Below are 19,977 nucleotides of genomic sequence, written 5' to 3' on the forward strand. Positions count from 1 at the left end.
CTACTCAAAATTACTAATAAATTATCTCATGTTAGTCTAGATCATAACCTCATTCACAACCAAACCAAACCAAAAATCTATAGAAAAAAAAAATTAATTTATCTTTTATTTACCTACACAACCCAACTAAATCCACACATTCATTCTCATTAACAACCCAACTCAAATCATTTTTTTATTAAATAAATATAACTTATAACTTTTTTTATTATATTAAAATGATTTAAAGAATTTTTTTGGAATTAATGATTTATAACAAAAAATAAAATAATCCACTCTACTTTGGAAAAACAAATCGCTAGCTGAAAAAAAAAATCCTAAAAGATTAAAATAAAGAATGAAATTGGATGTGAAAATATTACTAATTATAAATAAAAATAAACAATAATTGTTGATAATTTTTATATAATTTAAAACTAGATAACGAAACAATAATTATTATTAGGAAAAAAAAATAGGCTTCAAATGAATTTGTTGATATAATAATGAGGATATATAATAAAATATCTTACAATTCGGAGCTTATGCACAAAAAATAGATTCATATTCACAACCAAAACCAACCCAACTATCTATTAAAAAATTAATTTATCTCTTTCACCTATACAACTCAATTAAATCCAATTTTTCACACCTATTAGCAAGCGAACCCAAACCAAAGTATTATATTAATTATGATTATTTTTTATTATATTATATCAGCTACATATTATGTTTTATTAAATTTATAACTTAATTTTGTTATTATATTTAAGATTATACTGACAATATAAAAAAATTATTAAAAAAAACTTTTAAAATATATCAATATTGATCTTTATTCGTAGATAAAATTATTTTACGTATTTTAGTATATTTTGTTATTTTTTAATAAAAGTAAAACAAAATAAGTTACAAAATAATGTTTAAATAAAAAGAATATAAACAAATAAAAAAGAAAAAAGAAAAGAAAATGGCAACCATGGTTACGCCATTGAGTTTTAAGCTTTTTTTTCTTTTTTTTTTGCCTTTTTTAATTTTCTTTTAATCTTTAACCCAACTAACTAAAACAATTGATCACCAATAGGAGTAACCTAAGGTTTTAATGAGTTTATCAATTTTTTATAATATATGAAACAACTTTCTGTGCAATTATTCATGGATAGTAATAGTATAAAAACTTTTATCGATGTAAAGAAATTTTTTTTAAGCCATGAATTTTTATTTAAAAAAAAACAAAAAAGCTTTAGTAAGAAGCTAAATGCGAAATGGAACTATTACATCATATAGTTTAAAATTTGATTTTGAAGCCATAGAATAGATAATTTAAGTTTCCAATTGAACACCCAAATAAAAGAAAAAACAACAGTATCTTCAAATAACCTATCTAGTATAGGTCTCGATTGGTCAAGCACGCACTAATTTCACACTAATTTCTGAAGTTCCATAGAAACCACTAGTTTGTGTAGATAATAAGTTTCCAAATATCCTTCATATTTATGTCACACCCCCCAGCTAATGCAGAAATTAGTGTCGGACTATTTTGCCCTTGATTTGCAATCTGTTTATTACGTGATGGGTTAATTTCTTTACAAAATGAAATTGTTTCTAGCTTCTACATAATGATAGCCAATTTTGCATTGCTTAAATTATAAATGTGGTAAACTACACCCAAATAGTTGATTTCATTATCCCACTTTCATCATCTTCTGAACAATATTTGTTACACATTTACAATATTTTGATTGGAAAAATTTGACTTCATTAATCCACTCCTTATGTCATTATTTTCTTACATGTTTCTGTTATAAATTTTGGTTTCTTGCTTTTATATCATAAATCTAATATTTTTAAAGGGTTTCATGCGAACATATGGCAAGAAGTTCAATTGGAAAAGATGATTTTGGGTATTTTATAAATTAAGTTAAAATGTTATAAGTAGCTTGATAAAACCTACAAAACACAAGAACATTATGTTCTTGGGGTATATATGGATTTAGTATATTAACCATACATATCTACCTAAGGAGGAAGATTGATCCACATTGATGTTCATATTTTACTTTTTGAAAGATATATTTGTATACAATGTATATCCTCTCATCTCTATCATAACAAAAAGGGCCAAAACTTGTTTTGAGTTATCAGCCCATCAGATGGTTGCTGATGATCTTCTATTATTTGTATTTTTTTTTATTAATAACCTAAAATGTCTACAAAATTAAAAATTTCCAGCTTCTACACAAAGGCGTGATGTACGTTTCTATTACTTGATATGAGTACAACTAAAAAAAAGGAAAAAGAAAGTTTGTTGGTATTATTGTTATGAGCGTAGGTTAAAAAAAGAAATAAAAAACTAATAAAAGTGTGTTGTTATTTGTTGTTGAGAGTTCACTTTCAAAACCACGAAAAAGAAAATACAATTTAATTTGTTTTTTTCGAAGTGTTATTCTTATAATAAATTGCCAAATTTTCCCATTTTAAATAAAATTCAAGTAACATACTTTTTATGTGTGTATGTATTCATGTGTGTATGTGATGTAAAAAAAAAGATACAAAAATGTCTCTTAAAACAATTAAAGATTTGTATACTTACAAAAAAAAAAAAAAAAAAAAAAAAAAAAAAAAAAACTAATTCCAATAATGTAGCATTTTTGTTTCATGTGTTAGTCCTATTTAAAAAACAAGTTCCAACAATGATCCTTAGAAATTGAAACTTTTAAAAAATGGTTTCTATAATAATATTAATTATATAAATAGTACTTGCAAAGGATAAGTATTGTATCTAATAGTATTTAATGGTGTCAATAACAGTTAAAAAAGCTCAAGAAACCTAGAAATTGCAGTTGATACATGTTAGATTAAACTCAAAGTACATTGATATTAACCAAATATGTTCGTAACAAAAATGCAAAGTGCGCTGTCATACACTTACAATTCCTTACTATTAGTACATATTAAAAAATAAAAGAAAATAAATATCAAGTAGAATGCTATTTGATAAATAATTGGAGAAAAACCTTAATAAAAGTCCATGGCTATTCCTTGGTATGACTACAAATATAAAACTAAGTTATGATATTTGTGCTATGAATACATGTAAACAAAAAATAAATAAATAAAATAAAAATAAAAATAAAATGTCAAATTGACAAAAATTGGCCTACATTAAATTAGTAAAATTGATGAAATTGACAAAAATATTCAAAACGAAACTTTAAAGGGATAAAATTATACTTCCTATTTTTGTTTAAGTGGTACAAATTCTGAACAATAAAAAAATAAAGAACCGACAATAATATGATCAAACTGGACAAAGAGACTAAAATAATCATTTTAACAAAATAAATCAACATGTAAATTTTAAATGTTTTATATCATCACTGTTTTTTTTTTTTTTTTTTTTTTTTTTTTTTTTTTTTTTTTTTTTTTTTTTTTTTTAATAAGTACGTCAAATTAAGCAATATAATAAAATGATAAGAATCCCATAATTTAAAAAAACAAAATTGTCATTTTAACTATAAAAAGGATAAATACTCAATTTTAGAGATTTATAAAACTTGTACAACTTTATTATTTAATTCAATTTTTATTTTTGTTTTATTTAAATTTATATTGTATTATACAAAAAGATAATTTGCTAACATATTTACAAATACCAATTGCCTATCGAATATTCAAAACATTATGCTTTCGTAATTTCAACCGGTCATTATATCATTATAAAATTATTAAGAAAACATATATATTTATTAATTATTATTTTTTTATAATCATTTCTCACTAATAAATTATGAAAGTTATAATTTAGTTAAGATTATTTTTAACTTTCTCATATGTAATGTTCACGGTTATTTATTTATTGATAACCAAAAACCAATATATCCATTATAATTTTCAAAACAACGAAAATATTTTTGTTAGGTAAATAGTAAGTCGAGTTTCTTGTTGTTTGGTTATTTATTTATTAATGTAACATTAATAATTGTATCGAATGTGTGAAATAAATCCTTCATATTTAACTATCAGATGTTCTGGATAATTAACCCACAATTAAGCATACCAAAAGATTAACCATAATTATCAGTTTTTTAAGTTCTTGAACATAGATCTACAATGAAAAAATGGTTAACTCGTTTTTTGAGTTTGGTTATTTTTAAACGATTTCTACTTCATGAATGCCTTTTAAACTTAAAACGCTTCATTATTGAATTCCAAAACCATGTAGACATGTAGTCTTTCGATGTAATTGGAAAAGGACCGAAAAGGAAATTAGAATTAAAGTCTTGAACAAACATCAAATACATCCAATATCTAGTTGACGAGCCTTCTCTATTAACCTTCTATTTTTACTTTACCACCTAAATGTAATTCATTTTTTCTTCATTTACTCTTTACTTCTTAAAACCTAAAAAATTGTCACCTCTATTCCTTCAGTTTATTTTATTTTCTTTATATAATAAAATTATTAAATTATAATTTAATAAATAAGAAAATAATAAAAAGCTTATTAAATACAAAATTAATAAAAAAGGAAACATTTCATTATTTAAAAAATACATAATTAAAAATTTTAAAAAGTAAAACATAATAGGAATTAAAATAAAACGAAACTAAAAAGTGATCGATGTTTTGCATTAAAATATTCATATATTTGATGCGTTGTTTTTCGTCACAGGCTTTTTGTTTTTCTCCACGTGCATTTTCTTTTTGGCTAATTAATCTTTCCCAAATGCCAAACGTTCACTAAAATTCAAGTTGTATTGTTCGAAAGTTGATGTCATTTTTGCATTCCTTTTGATTAATTGAATCCTGATACAATTGAAGAAGACACATTTTTTTTTGCTTGGCCATACCATCGAGCGGACAATTTCTTCCGGTTCTAGCTCGTCCTCGTCATTTAAGTCTAATCTTACACAAGCAGGTTGTGTAGCTTGTGTAGGATGTTTTTGTTCTTTTTGTTGCAACGCCTCCAACTTCTTTGTTCTGCATATCTCGCCATTCTGGACTAAAGGCTAAAAGTTTCCAAGCCTCATCATATTTGAATGACGTCTCTTTGTTCATGAGGCGAAATAATCCATACGTCCTTGAGAAAGTCTTTATCAATGTGGCCGCTTTTCCTTAAAGTTTTTAGGTTGTTGTACAACTTGTCAATCATTGTAATTGTCATTTTCATATCTTAAACATTGTTGTCAATTGTGTTTTGAAGGGTAATCACCAAGATCCATTTATGTCCTTTTAAGATTCAACTTGGTTTGGTTTTTATCTTCGTCGTTGTTGTTGTTGTTGTTGTCTTTTTTGCACCTTGCATGTTTTGGTTAAAGTAGAAGTCATGTTTCGATTTGGATCGGCTGCTAGTATAGATTTGCAAAACTTACATTATTCACACTTTCTTTTCACACTATCATCATCTACTATCATAATTCTATCGAAAGATTTCCAAAAAGGGGTTCTTTTGTTCCCATCTTTTTCTCGTCTTGTCATACGCTTTGGCACATCTTCTTGTTCCTAATTGTCATTGATATTAACTTAAGGTGTACACAGATAAATTCATCTTCACTGCCATAAAAACAAATAAAAAAGTTCAACAAGTATCAAGTAACTATAACAACTTACTTTATAACAAATAATTTCTTCATAACAATATCAAATTCACATAACAACAAAGTTCTACAGTAGGAAAACCATAAAAAACCATATATATATATATATATATATATATATATATATATATATATATATATATATATATATATATATTATGTCCATGCTTAAAAAAAACCCTTATATTTTTTTTTGTATAGTCTAACCATTATTTTTTCTGACCTTTATCGTTTTAATACTTTATAACCGGTTAGCCTTAAGCAACCGGTAACATGAATAATGATGTGACGTTAAATAGATGACATGACAATAAATTTGGTGACATGTAGGCAAAAAATCTAGGTTAAAAGCATCTCATTCTTCTGCTTCAAAACTTGTGATCCCGTTCCTCTTCTTTCTCTTTTGAGTTCGATCGATCATATGGATCTTCTTTATCTTCCTCAACTTCAAAGATGTGGACTTCAACGACCAAAAAGAACCCATGCGAACATTTGATTCGGTGCCCTAATTGTCTAGTATATGAAAGTTGTGTAAGATTGATATCATTTCTCTAATGTGTACTCAGATTCTTCATTTTTTTGTGGGATCCTTCAAAAGATTGTAAATTTTTTGTATCAGTGGATGAGGATTTCTGTCTTCATCGTATAAGAGTAAAGTTAATGAGTTGAATAGGGAAAATATGGATTTGTTCTAGGACAATATGATCATTTCCAAGAAGAATATGGAACAGAGAAAGAGAAGGAGAAAAAATAAGCAAATAAGAAAGATTCTAATTGTTATAAATTGGTTGAGAAAGGATTATGTCATATATTTGTGTTAATATATGCCATTATAGTGTTACCTCAAAAAAAAAAAGGAGATTTTATGGCAATGATGAGTATTCATGTATTTGGACAAAATTACCCCGTTTATTTCATTGTCATGTTGTTATAGATACACAAATACATCTTATGGATTTTTCCAGGGTATAGTCGTCACTTTTTTTTTCACTACAAGTCTAGAAAGATGAACCGATGCATCAGTTAAAGAATTAAACAACAATAAACTTAAAATTGGCACTTTCTTTTGTCACCACGGTTATGGAAAAATTGTTTTTTTTCCTCCATTTTGCTACTTCGTTTATGGTTTTATGCATTTAACAAATATACCCTTGGTGATGGTTTGGGTCTCCGTCCTCTCCTTTCTCAGATTCTTTGTCTAAAGGGGTCCATTCATCATCATTAGATGATATTTGGAGCAATTTCATCTCTTTGTACCAATTCATTCAAAAAAGGATCACATATTATCTTGCCCATTGAAGAAGCTACATACTTACTCATCTTCATCGGCATCTAAAGACAATCCAGAAATATTGGACTCATCATTTGCTCCATTCAAATTTCCATATCAACTTCATCTTCGGGATTTGAAGTTGAATCCATAGCTATTGGTGTTAAAGGAAACGAACCTGGATCGGATTTCAAGTCGATTTCAACAACAACAAAAAAAAATCAGACATGCTAACTATATTACATAAGGCAACGAACCTAAATTTTAAATCGATTTCAAGTTGCAATTCCACAAAGCTTTCACTCATTCACATTAAAAAACCTTTTTTTTTTACGGAATCAAATTTATTGAAGGTTAAAGGACGGGTCGATCTACTGAAAGGTAATCCACGTTGACTTATGAGAACATGTAACCTAGGGTTACTGGATAAACTAGATAGATTAAACGGTTTTGGAAATAAAATGGTTAAAATGTTAAAAAAAACAGTATAATGGTTTTTTTTAACATTGTATATAATATATAGGGGTTTTCTGTGGTTTTCCTTCTACAATTAACAATTAAGAATATTAATTTTTAATTGTTAACTAGTGAGTGGCGGATCGAGAGATTATTGTCATTATTGTCAGTGGGGTGCATAGTGTACAACAATTATTATTATGTGGGCATTAATTGAAAATCAATTTTAATTATGAACTTTCTATATAAAATATATGTAAAAAAAACATGTTAAGTGTGGTGAATGCACCCCACTAAAACCCTCTGCATCCGTTACTGTGTAAGACACATGTATTGTATGGATTAATTAAAAAAATTAAATATGAAGGTCTAAATATTTAGGAACATTGGATTTATAAGAAAAATAATGAATTACTAAAATTGGTTTTTTATCTTTTAAATTTAAATAAATAAACAAAATAAACTAATGAGCTTTAATTTGTGAATTTTAAAATAAGAAGGTAAGTCTATTAATGAAATTTATATTCATTTATTATTATATTTATTATAATTATTACATTAAAGTATTATGTGAAATTTATTAAAATAGGAAAACCTATAAAATGATACGTGGAAAAGAAATTAATTCAAAATAACTATAAAATGACATTTGACAATTGAATGAGAGTATGACATGTAGCAAAAAAACTTCCATTTATTAAAGTAGATTATAGAACTTTGTTGTTATTATATGAAATTGATATCGATAGTTGATTTGTTATGAAGAAATTAGTTGTTATAGAATGGTTGGAACAGCTAGTTGAATTTTGTTAAACCTTTTTGTTTGCATTTAGGGTAGTAAAGATTTATTTGTTGGTGTTGCACCACAAGTTAATATCGATGATGATTCAGAATAAGAAGATGTGCCAATTGCCAAAGCCTATGAAAAAAAAAACGAAAAAAGATGGCAATGAAAGAGCTCCTTGTTGAAAATCGTTCGATAGAATTATGATAGTATAGGATGGTGGTGTGAAAAGAAAGTATAAAAAATATAAGTTTGGCAAAACTATACTAAAATCTGACCCAACACAACATGGGACTTATACTTGAACCAAACATGCAAAGAGGTGCAACAACTAGGATAATTGGATGCCCTCTTGTAAAAAGGTTACTTACATGGTGGTCAACTGGTCACGACCCAATTTATAGATGAAAATTGGATGATGCATAATAGAATAATGAACTTTAAGGAGATCAATAGCTAATAGCTACAAAGGAGATGAAATTGGTCAATAATTACTAGATTCCATTAACAGACAAGGTATAAAAAATTTCATGTTTATGACCACGGATAACGCCACTTTTAACGACAAGACAACTGATATTTTTGTTAAAAAGTTGCCCAATCTTTATGTTGGTGGAAAACACTTCCATATAATGTGTATGGATCACATATAAACATTATTGTCAATGATGGGCTAAAAGTCCAAAACTACCATGTCGAATATGTCCAAAAAGTCGTAAGATCTATCAAACAATCAACACAAAGGATAAGCAAGTTTAAAAGGTTATGAAAGATAGTTGGTTCGAAACAAAAAAGTTTCTATTGTAACTTCCCTATCCGATGGAACTCGACTTTCAAACCATTGAAGACCGCATACGAGCTACAAGAGGTGTTTGTGAAATTTTGCATAAATAGATTTTTTTTAATTGTGTCGAATCTGTCATCTTCTTTAAACTGTCGTAACTTCTTCGTTTGAAGTCAGAATAATATAATGTTTTTTCCAACATGTAGTTTCGTGTTTGTACTTTATTTTAGACTATAGCAACTTAGATATGATGAATAACAAGTTAATAAACCATTTGAAAGAGACTAGTGGACTAAAAAAAATAAAAGAAAAGATTTTGATATCCTCAGTTTGTGGAAAGTTAAAGTGATAATGTTCGTGATAGTTACTCGGATGGCAAAAGGTAAGTACTGCTTTTTTCTACTTTGTTATCGTTTGTTTATAAATTAATGTTGTTAAATTTTTTAATTCTTTTGTTGTAAGACATATGGCGATACAAATCTCAACTATGGCATTTGACTACGCATTTAGCACTAGTTTGTAGATTTTCCGATGAGCATCAAATTAGCTTGTCGACGTTAATTGTTGAATCTTTTGTGTGCAACCAAGATTGGTTTAGAAAGTCTACAAATCCAATAATAGACAGCGTCAACACCATCTTGAAGAATGATGATATGTTTGAGTAATTTTTTTTTCAAATCTTGTTCTATGTTGATATGATTATTACTTTTTATCGAATACTAACACTTTTTATTTTGTTTTATATAGAGATTGTACAAGCTTTAAACAAACTACATGACAAAGGAACGATGAAAAGGCTTGTGTAAAATTAGAGCATGACTTTTATTGGTTGAATTGGTATTAAACGATGAACTTTTGTGTTTCCATAATTACCTTGTAAGTTTTATTACGATTATTACTTTTCGTTGGTTAATTTTTATTAAATTACGAACACTTTTGTGTTAATTTTTCTTCGTTGATTTGGTATTACTGTAATCAGTGGCGCTCAAAACATTGACTAGTTCATTTAGCACATAGATTTTTATCTTGTACCAATTGCAAATGAACATATACCATTACAATCCGGTACTTGAGCGGAAAATCTGACATCAATGTAGTTTTACCGATCTAGTTATCGGTTCTCATTATTGGATTAATCTGTTCGTGTCGGTTCATACTAGTTCCTCACCCTACCACAAACTATCCCCTATCTAAAATAAAGATAAAGAAATTAGACCGACTATGCTGAAAGCCAATACGTGTGCAAAATGGGCAAAATACTAAAACCAAGCTCATGGTGTCTGTTTAAGGCCATCAAGAGATCGGTGAAGGTGGCAGACATGATTCAAAAACCTAGGATCACAAGGACACAAACTGATGCATAAAACGGTCTTCTAAAGAAGCAACTTTGCTGGCTATAAGATCCCAAGAAGAGGGAGTCAACGAGAGTGGTTTGGTCACTTTCGTGGCCTAGATTGAGACATAAGACATTAAGGTTTAAGGTTTTAAAAAGCATGCTATATTGCTATGATACTATGTCGGATGATTATTTGCCCATGAAATGAGCTCTCCCACATGGGGGGCTTAGAGGGAGAGCAAAATGGGCAGCTGCATAGGACCTAATTTTTTTGATTATATATTTTTATTTAAAAATACAAAATTATAATAAAGATAAGGGCCATTTTTTTCTTGTTCGTCCTGAACCTTTAAGAATATTTCATTTTTCAGAACCGACCCTGCTATCCCATTATTCATATATAAATACAATATTCTAAGAGAAGCAAATTAATCGGCTATACAAAATGGGATGACTATACATCATCTATATAGACTCAGAGTAGGCAACCAATGTTCGTTTACGTTATATGTATCATGAGAAAAAAAATAAAATAAATGATTACGTACTCTTTTTAGCAATTTCCTTTCGAGCTAGACACGTGGGCGTTGATAACCTATTAAAGTTATGACCAAATCTCTCTTTGGTCTTCTGTTTTATCCTATAGAAAAAAAGATGATAATATTAATAACATTAATTCCAAAATGTTACGATATTTAAATAATTAATATGAAGGTAAAAATTAGTATTTACTTGGTTTGAGCTCAAGAACCTATGTTGAAGTAATGTGGTAGCTTTAGGCCTTTCTGCTGGGTTCCTAATAAAGCAACAACGTAAGAAATCTTTGCCTTCTGGTGACATTGTTTTAGGTAATGGTGGAGTCTCCTTAATGACCTTAAACATTGCTGCAGGCTGAAATGGAAAAATATTTTTTAGTTTAGTTCATTAGCAAGTGTAAAATAATCAAATATTAAAGAAAAGGGGGAAAATACATAAAAACGATGTATCTTATAATAACATATGATATTTCAAAATATAAATAAATATATTTGTATAAGAAAAACAAAAGATGAATCTCAAAAATAATATTACATAGAAATTGAAAGTAGATAAAACGATGTTTTTATGCTTCAAATATTTTAGATAACAAAAGTTATGTATATATTAAAAATATATCTGCATGCATGATGATTAAAATTAGTAAGTTTTATTTTTTTTATTTATATAAATATTATATTTTTTATGTTTTAGTTTCTTGCCTTTTTATTTAATTTATGATAATTAATACAAATGGTCCATAAGCAAAGTTTCACAAATTTTAAAAAATGGTCTTAATGCAAAATGTCCAAAATGCCCTCAATTTGACGATCCTATTAAACGGACGGCTCACAAAGGACCATTGGTGTGACAGCTTTTGTCGAAAGGGACCATTGATGCAAAAAAAAAGTTTTAGGGAAAAAAATTTAAACCATAAGGACCATTTCTTAAATTTTGCGTAAAAAGAAGGGAAAAATGGGCATTTTTTTGGTTTAACTAATGTACATCCAAGTTTAACAATTTTTTCAATATCAACTACTTTGATTTGTTATAGTAAGATTAAAATGGCTATAATACACAACTTTTTCAAAATTTAGTGGTTTTAGTGTCAAAATTTTAACGAAAGTCACTATACTTTCACATAGTTATCTATTGCGACCATTTTGTGATAAAGCAAGTCAAAATGGTCAATATAAAAAAAAGCTGTAAAACTTAGATAGCTTTTATTGGTGAAAAATATAATGTTTAAACCACATTCATAACCAAAATATAATGGCTTTCGTGTAATTTTCCAAAAAGAATACATTAATTTTTATTACCCCTTCATATTCGCTCCATGGAGGTTTTCCATTAATCATTTCGATAATTGTACAACCTAAACTCCATATATCGATGGCCAGAGCAACATCTGGATCATTATCTTTTTGTGTCCCATATTGTAAGAGCTATAAAAAAAAAAGGTATTATGACGTCATAAAATTAAAAAAAAAAAAAAATCATTGTTTTCAAATGTGGTAAAAAAGAAATTTACCTCGGGGGCCATCCAATAAGGACTTCCTTTTAGAGATAGATGGCTAGCTTGTGCATTAAGCTGTATAACAAAATCAAAATTATGACTTTTTTTTTATTATTATTTTATTTATATGTCATTAATTTATAAATTTTTTTTAAGAGCTTACGTGTTTAGCCATCCCAAAATCAGCAAGCTTGACTACCCCATTTACATCAACAAGTAAATTAGCTCCTTTGATATCCCTAAAATGTGTAATTAATTACTTTCAAATCCATTACAAAAAAAAAAAAAAAAAAAAAAAAAAACCTAATGCTTAGAGGGTGTTTACCATAGCTTTTAAAGTAAATCTTTATTTTTTTTTTAAAAGTTAAAAAAATATTTGGTAATCCTGACATTTTCAATTTTTACAATAGAGGAAATTGCATATTTTTGAAAAGTAACATAATTCTGACTTTTCCAACTTTTATAAAAATAACTTCGTCTTTCAAAACTAAGACAAACACCCTCTTAAAGTACAAAAAAGTCTATATTTTAATATTTTTTAAGTTATAACAATATAACATATTAAATTGGTTAAAATAGAAAATTTTGGTAAAGTTTAGTAGCTGTAATGAAAATTTTGATAAAAGCAACTTGTTATAACATAGCAGTCAAAGTCGTGACATAGAAAAAATTGTCAAACTGTTGTGACTTTCATTGATGAAACTAAAATTTAATGATTAAGCCACAAACGACCGAAACTATAGCGACTTTTAGTCTTTTACATATTTTGGCATCAACCTAATTTTCAACATTGGTTCTTGTTTAATTAAAACAGCTTTAACACAACTTGCGACATAAATGAATAAATGAATGGACCCATTCAAATAAAATAATGAAGTCTATACTTATTTACATTAGTTAGTAACGAAAAGAATTTCTGTTTGTACTTTTTAATATTAAAAAAATATATAATAATACATATCCAAACATGTTGGTAGGTTGTCCAGATCATAAATTCCAATCCTAGGATAATCAAAACTACCACATATTAAATTTTAGAGTAAATTACATGAATGGTCCCTATGGTTTGGGATAATTTACATGTTTGGTCCTTAATTTATTTTTTTAACTCGTAAGATTCTTACCGTTTGTTTTTATTGCGTGTTTGATCTCTATCTTACCTAAAAAGACTATTTTGCTTTTGATTTTCTTAATTCATTTAAATAAATACATCACAATCCCACTTCCACATTACCTTACTTACCCTATATTAATTAAATAAATAAAAAAATCAAAGATAAAATAGTATTTTTTAGGTAAGACAGGGACCTAGTACGCAACAAAAACAAATTGTAAGGACATTTCGAGTTAAAAAAATAAATTAGGAACCAAACGTGCATATTACCTCGAACCACAGGGACTATTCGTGTAAATTACTCTAAATTTTGCTATAATTTCAACTACACAAATAAAAAAAATTGCAATCGTTACCGATGAATGGTCTTGGTGCTATGCAAATAGGCAAGGCCTGAGACAATATGACGTGTAAAGCTACGTACAATAGACTCTGTCATTCCCCCGCAATGGTCGCGGGCATACTTATTAATTGAACCAGGATGGATATACTCCAGGTAAATGTAAAACTTATCATCAACCTACATGTGTATATTTAAATGAGACTAAATGATCATTTTACCCTTATATTCAAACAAATATGAAACAAATTATAATAGGAAAAGAAACAAGGACAAATAGGTAAAGGTTGGTTTTTTAATAAATTAAGCTGAAATTTTGTGATTTATGTTTGGAAGTGTTTTTTGAACTCTAAAAATGTTTTTAGATAAAAGTATTTATTGACTTATAGTGGTAATAAAATGAGTTTTTTAAAATGTGTTTGTATTAGTTTTTATGGTAAAAAAGACGGTTAAATCAATAAGTTAAAAAATATTTAACTTAAAAAATGTTTTTTGAAGTTTTTGGTTAAAAAGCCAAAAATAATTTTAAAAAACCAAGTTTTACATGTTTTTTAAAACGTGTTTTTTTAAGTTTATGAAAAAACTATTCTAAAAGTTTTTGAGTCTACCAAACATTTTTTTGACTTATTAATTTTTCAAAAAACCAATAAGCTGTTTTGAAAAACAATCCCTAATTAAATCGTTCTATCCAGATTAAATGTTTAAGTCGTTAAATCGTTCTATCCAGATTAAATGTTTAAGTCGTTAAGCTAATTAATCAAATAATAAAAAAATCAATTTTTTTTACTCATCTTGCTTTAAAATACATAAATGGTGAGTGAGATTAGGAAACCACTTACTATTTCGCTACCATAATATTGAACAATGTTTGGATGCTTAAGCTTGCTTAATACATTAATTTCCTGCTCTAATTGCTTTATACACTCTGCAGATTTCGGATCATCCGGATATAATTCAACTTCTTTCATTGCACATAAAGCTCCAGTCTCTCTATCAATAATAAAAATAAAAAAAAAAAAATTAAAATGGTATTAATATCTGACACACATGTATAATAAGAACATAATATATTATTATATATGAAATAAATACCTATTAGAACCAACATAAACACTTCCAAATGTCCCACGACCTATAAGCTTCCCCTTTCGCCATTGACTTTGTGTCTGTAAATTCCTTGATACTGAATCAGGTTTACAACGTGGGGAAGAAGAAGGTGGATGAATGACAACTCCGGGAGGAAGAGGTAAGGGGTGAACTGGATTTACAACACCTAGATCCGTCGCTAGCGGTGTCTCCGCCGTGGTTGTTGGTGGGCCGATTGCTGGACTGGATTTAAAACAGGGTTGAGGTAAAAATTATTTAAAAATAATTGATGTTTAAACAATGGATAATGATAACATTCGAATAACGCCAAAAAGCTACGAGATTGACTTTCGTTGTTTGCATGTATAAGCTTTGGATAATTTAATCTTACTTCAATCGTAATCATGTTCGTTGTGTATAAAGAATTTATTAAACGTTATTAATTCATTTTTATAGAATCATTTTGAAGGCGCACGTAAGTCCCCAGTAGATCAAAGATGCAGAAAATTTAACCTCATAATCGATTTGATCAGAAAAATTGAAAATGTAGAAATGAAATTACCTTCGAGATCCTTGCCAATCTATGCGAATACTGTGTGAAATTAATCTGTTTTCACCGGATCTCGTAATTGCCTCAGGCAATGGCAGAATGTACTTCGATGTCTGATCGGAAAAACCTTCCAGGCCGGAATCGCGTTTGAGCAGAACCGCAAAGTCAGGGAGAGGTAAGGGATGCGCCCGGACGGTGGAGGTCTGGCTGACGTCGTTGTCGTCGTCGGTGAGATTTCGTAGCTTCCAGCCGAGGCCGAGGCGATTAAGTTGTAGAGTTCCGTTACTAACACGACGGCGATGAGCGGCGAGTGGTGAAGCTGGAGCTTCGTTGTTATTGGTAACAAAGCTCTTTCTAGACGAATGACTCCGGGAGGAAGAAGGAGCGGATGACGTTTGCCACCAATTCATTGTAATTAAAGTGAAGATCTGGGCGGTGGCGCTACGGTGGAGACTAGGGGTTGTTGAGAATAGTGACCTAGCAGCCGTTAACGACGTCGTGTGGAGCTATTTTTTGTTTTAATTAAGCTCTCCTTTTCGTCCTATGCGTTTAGCGACTTTATAGGATGCAAGTCAAAATTATATGAAAGGAAGCCACGTCCGAAAATCTAAAAAAAGTCAACAAAAGTCTCGCTTCACGTGCCCTTTTTGTGTTTGAAACAAACTATTGGATTACGGCAGTATTTAGTAATAAGAACCAAAGGGTTTTAGTCGAGATGTAGTAGGTGTTTGTATTTTTTTATTTTTATTTTTTGTTCGAGGGTTCAAGTTTTACTGTGTACATAGATGAAATAATTTAGGAGTAATTTAATATATATTTGTATTTGTTGTTCAAAAAATAAAATTAGTAATAAGAAATTGATTAAAATAAAGATAAAATTGCAAAAATGATCCATATGGTATGCATTTTTTGGGGGTTTTAATCTAAACCACGAATTTTTTTGGATTAATCGTCATTTTGAGCTAATTTGTTTGTGATTTTAGTCATTTGGTAAACGTTTGTGATTTTAGTCATTTGGTAAACTGAAAAGACTAAAATACCATTCGATATATTTTTAAAATTTTTTAAATTCAAATTTTAAAGTTTAATAATTATTTATTCATTTTAATAATTTAAAAAATAAGAGGCTTATCTCATCTCTCTCTCTCTCTCTCTCACACACACACACACACACATACACACACACATACACCTGTAACTCAAAACACATACATCTGTAACTCGATCCTTCATCTCAATTCATCATTAAACCCACCCACCAAATTTTTTCTTATCTATTCAAAAACTCTCACTACTTCCTGCAATGTCCAAATTCTAAAGATGACGACGATGATTTAAAGGAAAACCCATATCCGCAAGACATCGAATATGCCTCCCAAATCAAAAGAGTTAGAATCGTTTGCCCGATATTCATCATATCCATCCCATCCTTTATCTCTTCATCATAGACCCATTATTACTATTATCAACAATCAGTTATCATAATCTTCTTCCTATGTTCTCATTTGTTTATGTTACATCTTCTCAGATCTCACCACCTACACACCTTCATCATCACATCCCATCGCCATTGCCACCATCATCTCATGACCTATAAAATCAGTTTTGAAGTAAAGATACAAAGAAGAGGGAGATGGGTGGAATACGCATATAAAAACCCATATATTCCTCCCACAGATATTGTTAATTATTTGAAGCTTGCCCTATAAATACCACTATCTCTTTCATTTACCTCCTTCACAACTCAAGGTAAACCAAGAAAACTCTTTCATCCTCACGCTCCCTCTCTTGGCCAAAAGTTGCGCCACCACCACCATCATCCTCAAATTTCTTCATTCCAAGCTCAATCTCTTGTCCACACAACCCTCACAACTCAACATCTTGGAAAGAAAACTCAAGAATACCAAGATCCAAGCCAAGGACCACCATCTTCAAGTTCGTTTAACCTTTCGACAATAATATAACAAGTGAGTTCATACCCCCTTTTCGACTAGTTTTACTTATTTCACCTTTTAAGGGGAGATTACATGCTATTCTTACAAATTAAATTTTGGTCAATGACTTTACACAAAAGTCCTAAATCTAATATATGTTGGACAAAACTTTGAACATTTGGGTAATACTACATCATACATGATTATGTTTTAATTATGAAAGTATCTATATATATATATATATATATATATATATATATATATATATATATATATATATATATATATCTTCGAATTTCAAATGAAGTACACAGGTTTTATTACTTTACATGCATGCTAGCTCAAATTTAAGTCTAGATCTAATATATGTTGGATAAAACTTTTAACCTTTGGGTAATACTACTTCATACATGATTATGCCTTAGTTATGAAAGTATATATACATATTTGGTTTTCAAATGAAGTACACAAGTTACATTCTTTTATATGCATGCTAGATAAGTTTCTAAAGTCTAGATCTATTGCATGATGGATAATACTATTACGTATTGGATAATCCCAAACTGACATTTTTACCAAAAATTTAGATTTGAAAGATTAAGATTTTGTAATTATACACTGGATAATAGAATTATCAGTTGGATAATACTATTACACATTAGGTAAACAACACAACACTTTAATCATTACTCTGGACATGGAAAACTTTGATTTCATTTACAACTAGAATAACATACTTTCGACGGGTTATGTGAGACATTTCTTCAACCAATACATTAAGTCCCGACCTTATAATAGTTAAATCTTAAATAACCAGGAGAGTTGTGTATAGATCTATATGGTATTGACAACCCCGCCTATGGTTGCTAGCTACAACCATGACCGACGGGTCAAGGGTGACAACTGTCTTAACATTTTCATGATGTCCGAAGAAGCATCGTGGCGGGTAGCATTACAGTCGATAGCTCGATCATAATTCATAAGGGCTCACTATAACGTCGAATACTGAAATTCTAGTACAGAACACATTTATAAGTATGATTATTTACTTATACACTTGATTTTGGATAATAAAATCACATGACAAGCCACATTTTTATAAGTTTAGAAGTTATAGGAACTTCTAATTTATAAATACTTTTGAATACATACTACACACATACATTCTTCTTTTACGCTGATGGCGTACAAATACAAATTTTTTTACAAGGTAGACATAAGGAAGAACATCGGATTTTTCTACAACTAAACTCTTATGAACTCACCAACTTTGTATTGACTTTTAAAACGGCGTGTAATTTAAGGAAAGAATTAAGCTCGGATCAGTGGAACCACTTTTGAAGACAAGACGTCCAAATATCATTGCTTGAAATTTGTGACATTTGTACGAGAACTACTTCATTTGATAACATACAAAACTTGTAATGTATTTTGATATCAATTAACATTTGAATCATGTAACTTATCTAATCATATGGTGTTGTGACATGCTCATTAGGGGATTGGTTGTTCATAGACGGGTTTGTCCAGGAGCTTTTCCAGTGAACACAACACAGAAGAATCGTTAAAGGACGAACGGGGGTTCTCCTAGGATGTCACTCCGACAGTCAAGTTAGTCCTTAATTAGAGGGAGTTTTTAGGGTAAATTGTATGGAGAAGAAGATGGATCCCTTCCTTGAGCCGAAAGAGATCCTTTTGATGGGTTTTGAGCACTATAACATCCCTGTGCACATATAAACCTAATGCTTTGGATCTAAGTTTTCTTTAGTTATACGTGTAAATTTCATTTTTCCAAAGCGTGAAGCCTATCTAAAATACAACTAGATATATGAATCATAAAAGAACAGTTAGATGATTACCTTTTTATATAGCTTGTGTTACTTGGCCTTTAAGAGCTTAGCACCTTAAGGGTGATGCCTCAAATGCTTCACAAAACACCACCAACAATTAGAGGACTTGAGAGAGAGGTTAGGAACACCCTAAAATTGGCTATACTCTTGCTATATCACTTACGCATCCGATTTTGGGGTCTAAGGGGTTACATATATAGTGTTAGAATTTCAAGAGTCATATGTAACCCTAATTCTTACACTTAGGCTTATGATCCATAACTCATGTGGATTAACTCTTCACGGACTCTCACATAAACTTAGCCCATCATGGATCAATTTCCCAAACCATATGTATCACTAATTTACATAATCAGTCCCTATTAATTTAATTAGTCTCTTTTGATCACTAAATTAATTCCAAAATACTTCTTGATCAATACTAATTAAATAATATGATTTCTCAATTGATATATTATACTTATAATATATTAGTAAATCATAAATAACCTCTTTCTCAAATATCCATCCTTTCAGATTGTTTTGGTGAATGCAACCCAAATGGACCATGCTATTCTCGGGTCAAGTATATACCCATTATAGTTATGGGCTTAGACACCTAATCTAACAGTCTCCCACTTGGATAAGTCTAATAACTATAACTTCAAGTACGACTTAAAAAACCAACTAGCAATCGTAGCTCTTAAAAGTCGCTGTCGAACTCTGACATGCCATTTAGATAAGGGATCATATAATCCTCTATTCTTCAAGATATCATGTAGACAAATACATGGAACATAGTCATACTTATTTTCCAGCATTTTGTTTCTCGATTTCCGATTTGTTTGACATCGAAGTTAATTGAACACATCAATTGAGT

General features: G+C 29.2%; 1 protein-coding gene across 1 annotated transcript; it reads right to left on the reverse strand.

Moving 5' to 3' along the window:
- Positions 1-10,552: 10,552 nt before the first annotated feature.
- On the reverse strand, positions 10,553-15,866 carry MAPKKK5 (mitogen-activated protein kinase kinase kinase 5). The gene is made up of 9 exons (XM_078987517.1): positions 15,347-15,866; positions 14,791-15,027; positions 14,538-14,688; positions 13,715-13,878; positions 12,408-12,483; positions 12,260-12,319; positions 12,048-12,173; positions 10,945-11,103; positions 10,553-10,852 (listed from the first exon to the last, which is right to left on the reverse strand). Exons 1-9 carry the CDS (start codon positions 15,742-15,744, stop codon positions 10,817-10,819), a joined length of 1,407 nt encoding a protein of 468 aa, XP_078843643.1. The 5' UTR covers positions 15,745-15,866; the 3' UTR covers positions 10,553-10,816.
- Positions 15,867-19,977: the final 4,111 nt, after the last annotated feature.

This window comes from Lactuca saligna, chromosome 4, assembly GCF_052625555.1.
Source record: "Lactuca saligna cultivar CGN05327 chromosome 4, ASM5262555v1, whole genome shotgun sequence".
Taxonomy (NCBI): domain Eukaryota; kingdom Viridiplantae; phylum Streptophyta; class Magnoliopsida; order Asterales; family Asteraceae; genus Lactuca; species Lactuca saligna.

Bases quoted from the DNA above. Each gene is read 5' to 3' on its own strand.
- MAPKKK5 (XM_078987517.1), bottom strand. From the start codon at position 15,744: ATGAATTGGTGGCAAACGTCATCCGCTCCTTCTTCCTCCCGGAGTCAT. The intron at 12,320-12,407 runs GTAAGCTCTTAA...TTTGTTATACAG, and splicing joins ATTTTGGGATGGCTAAACAC to CTTAATGCACAAGCTAGCCA. The intron at 10,853-10,944 runs GTAAATACTAAT...TTTTTTCTATAG, and splicing joins GGTTCTTGAGCTCAAACCAA to GATAAAACAGAAGACCAAAG.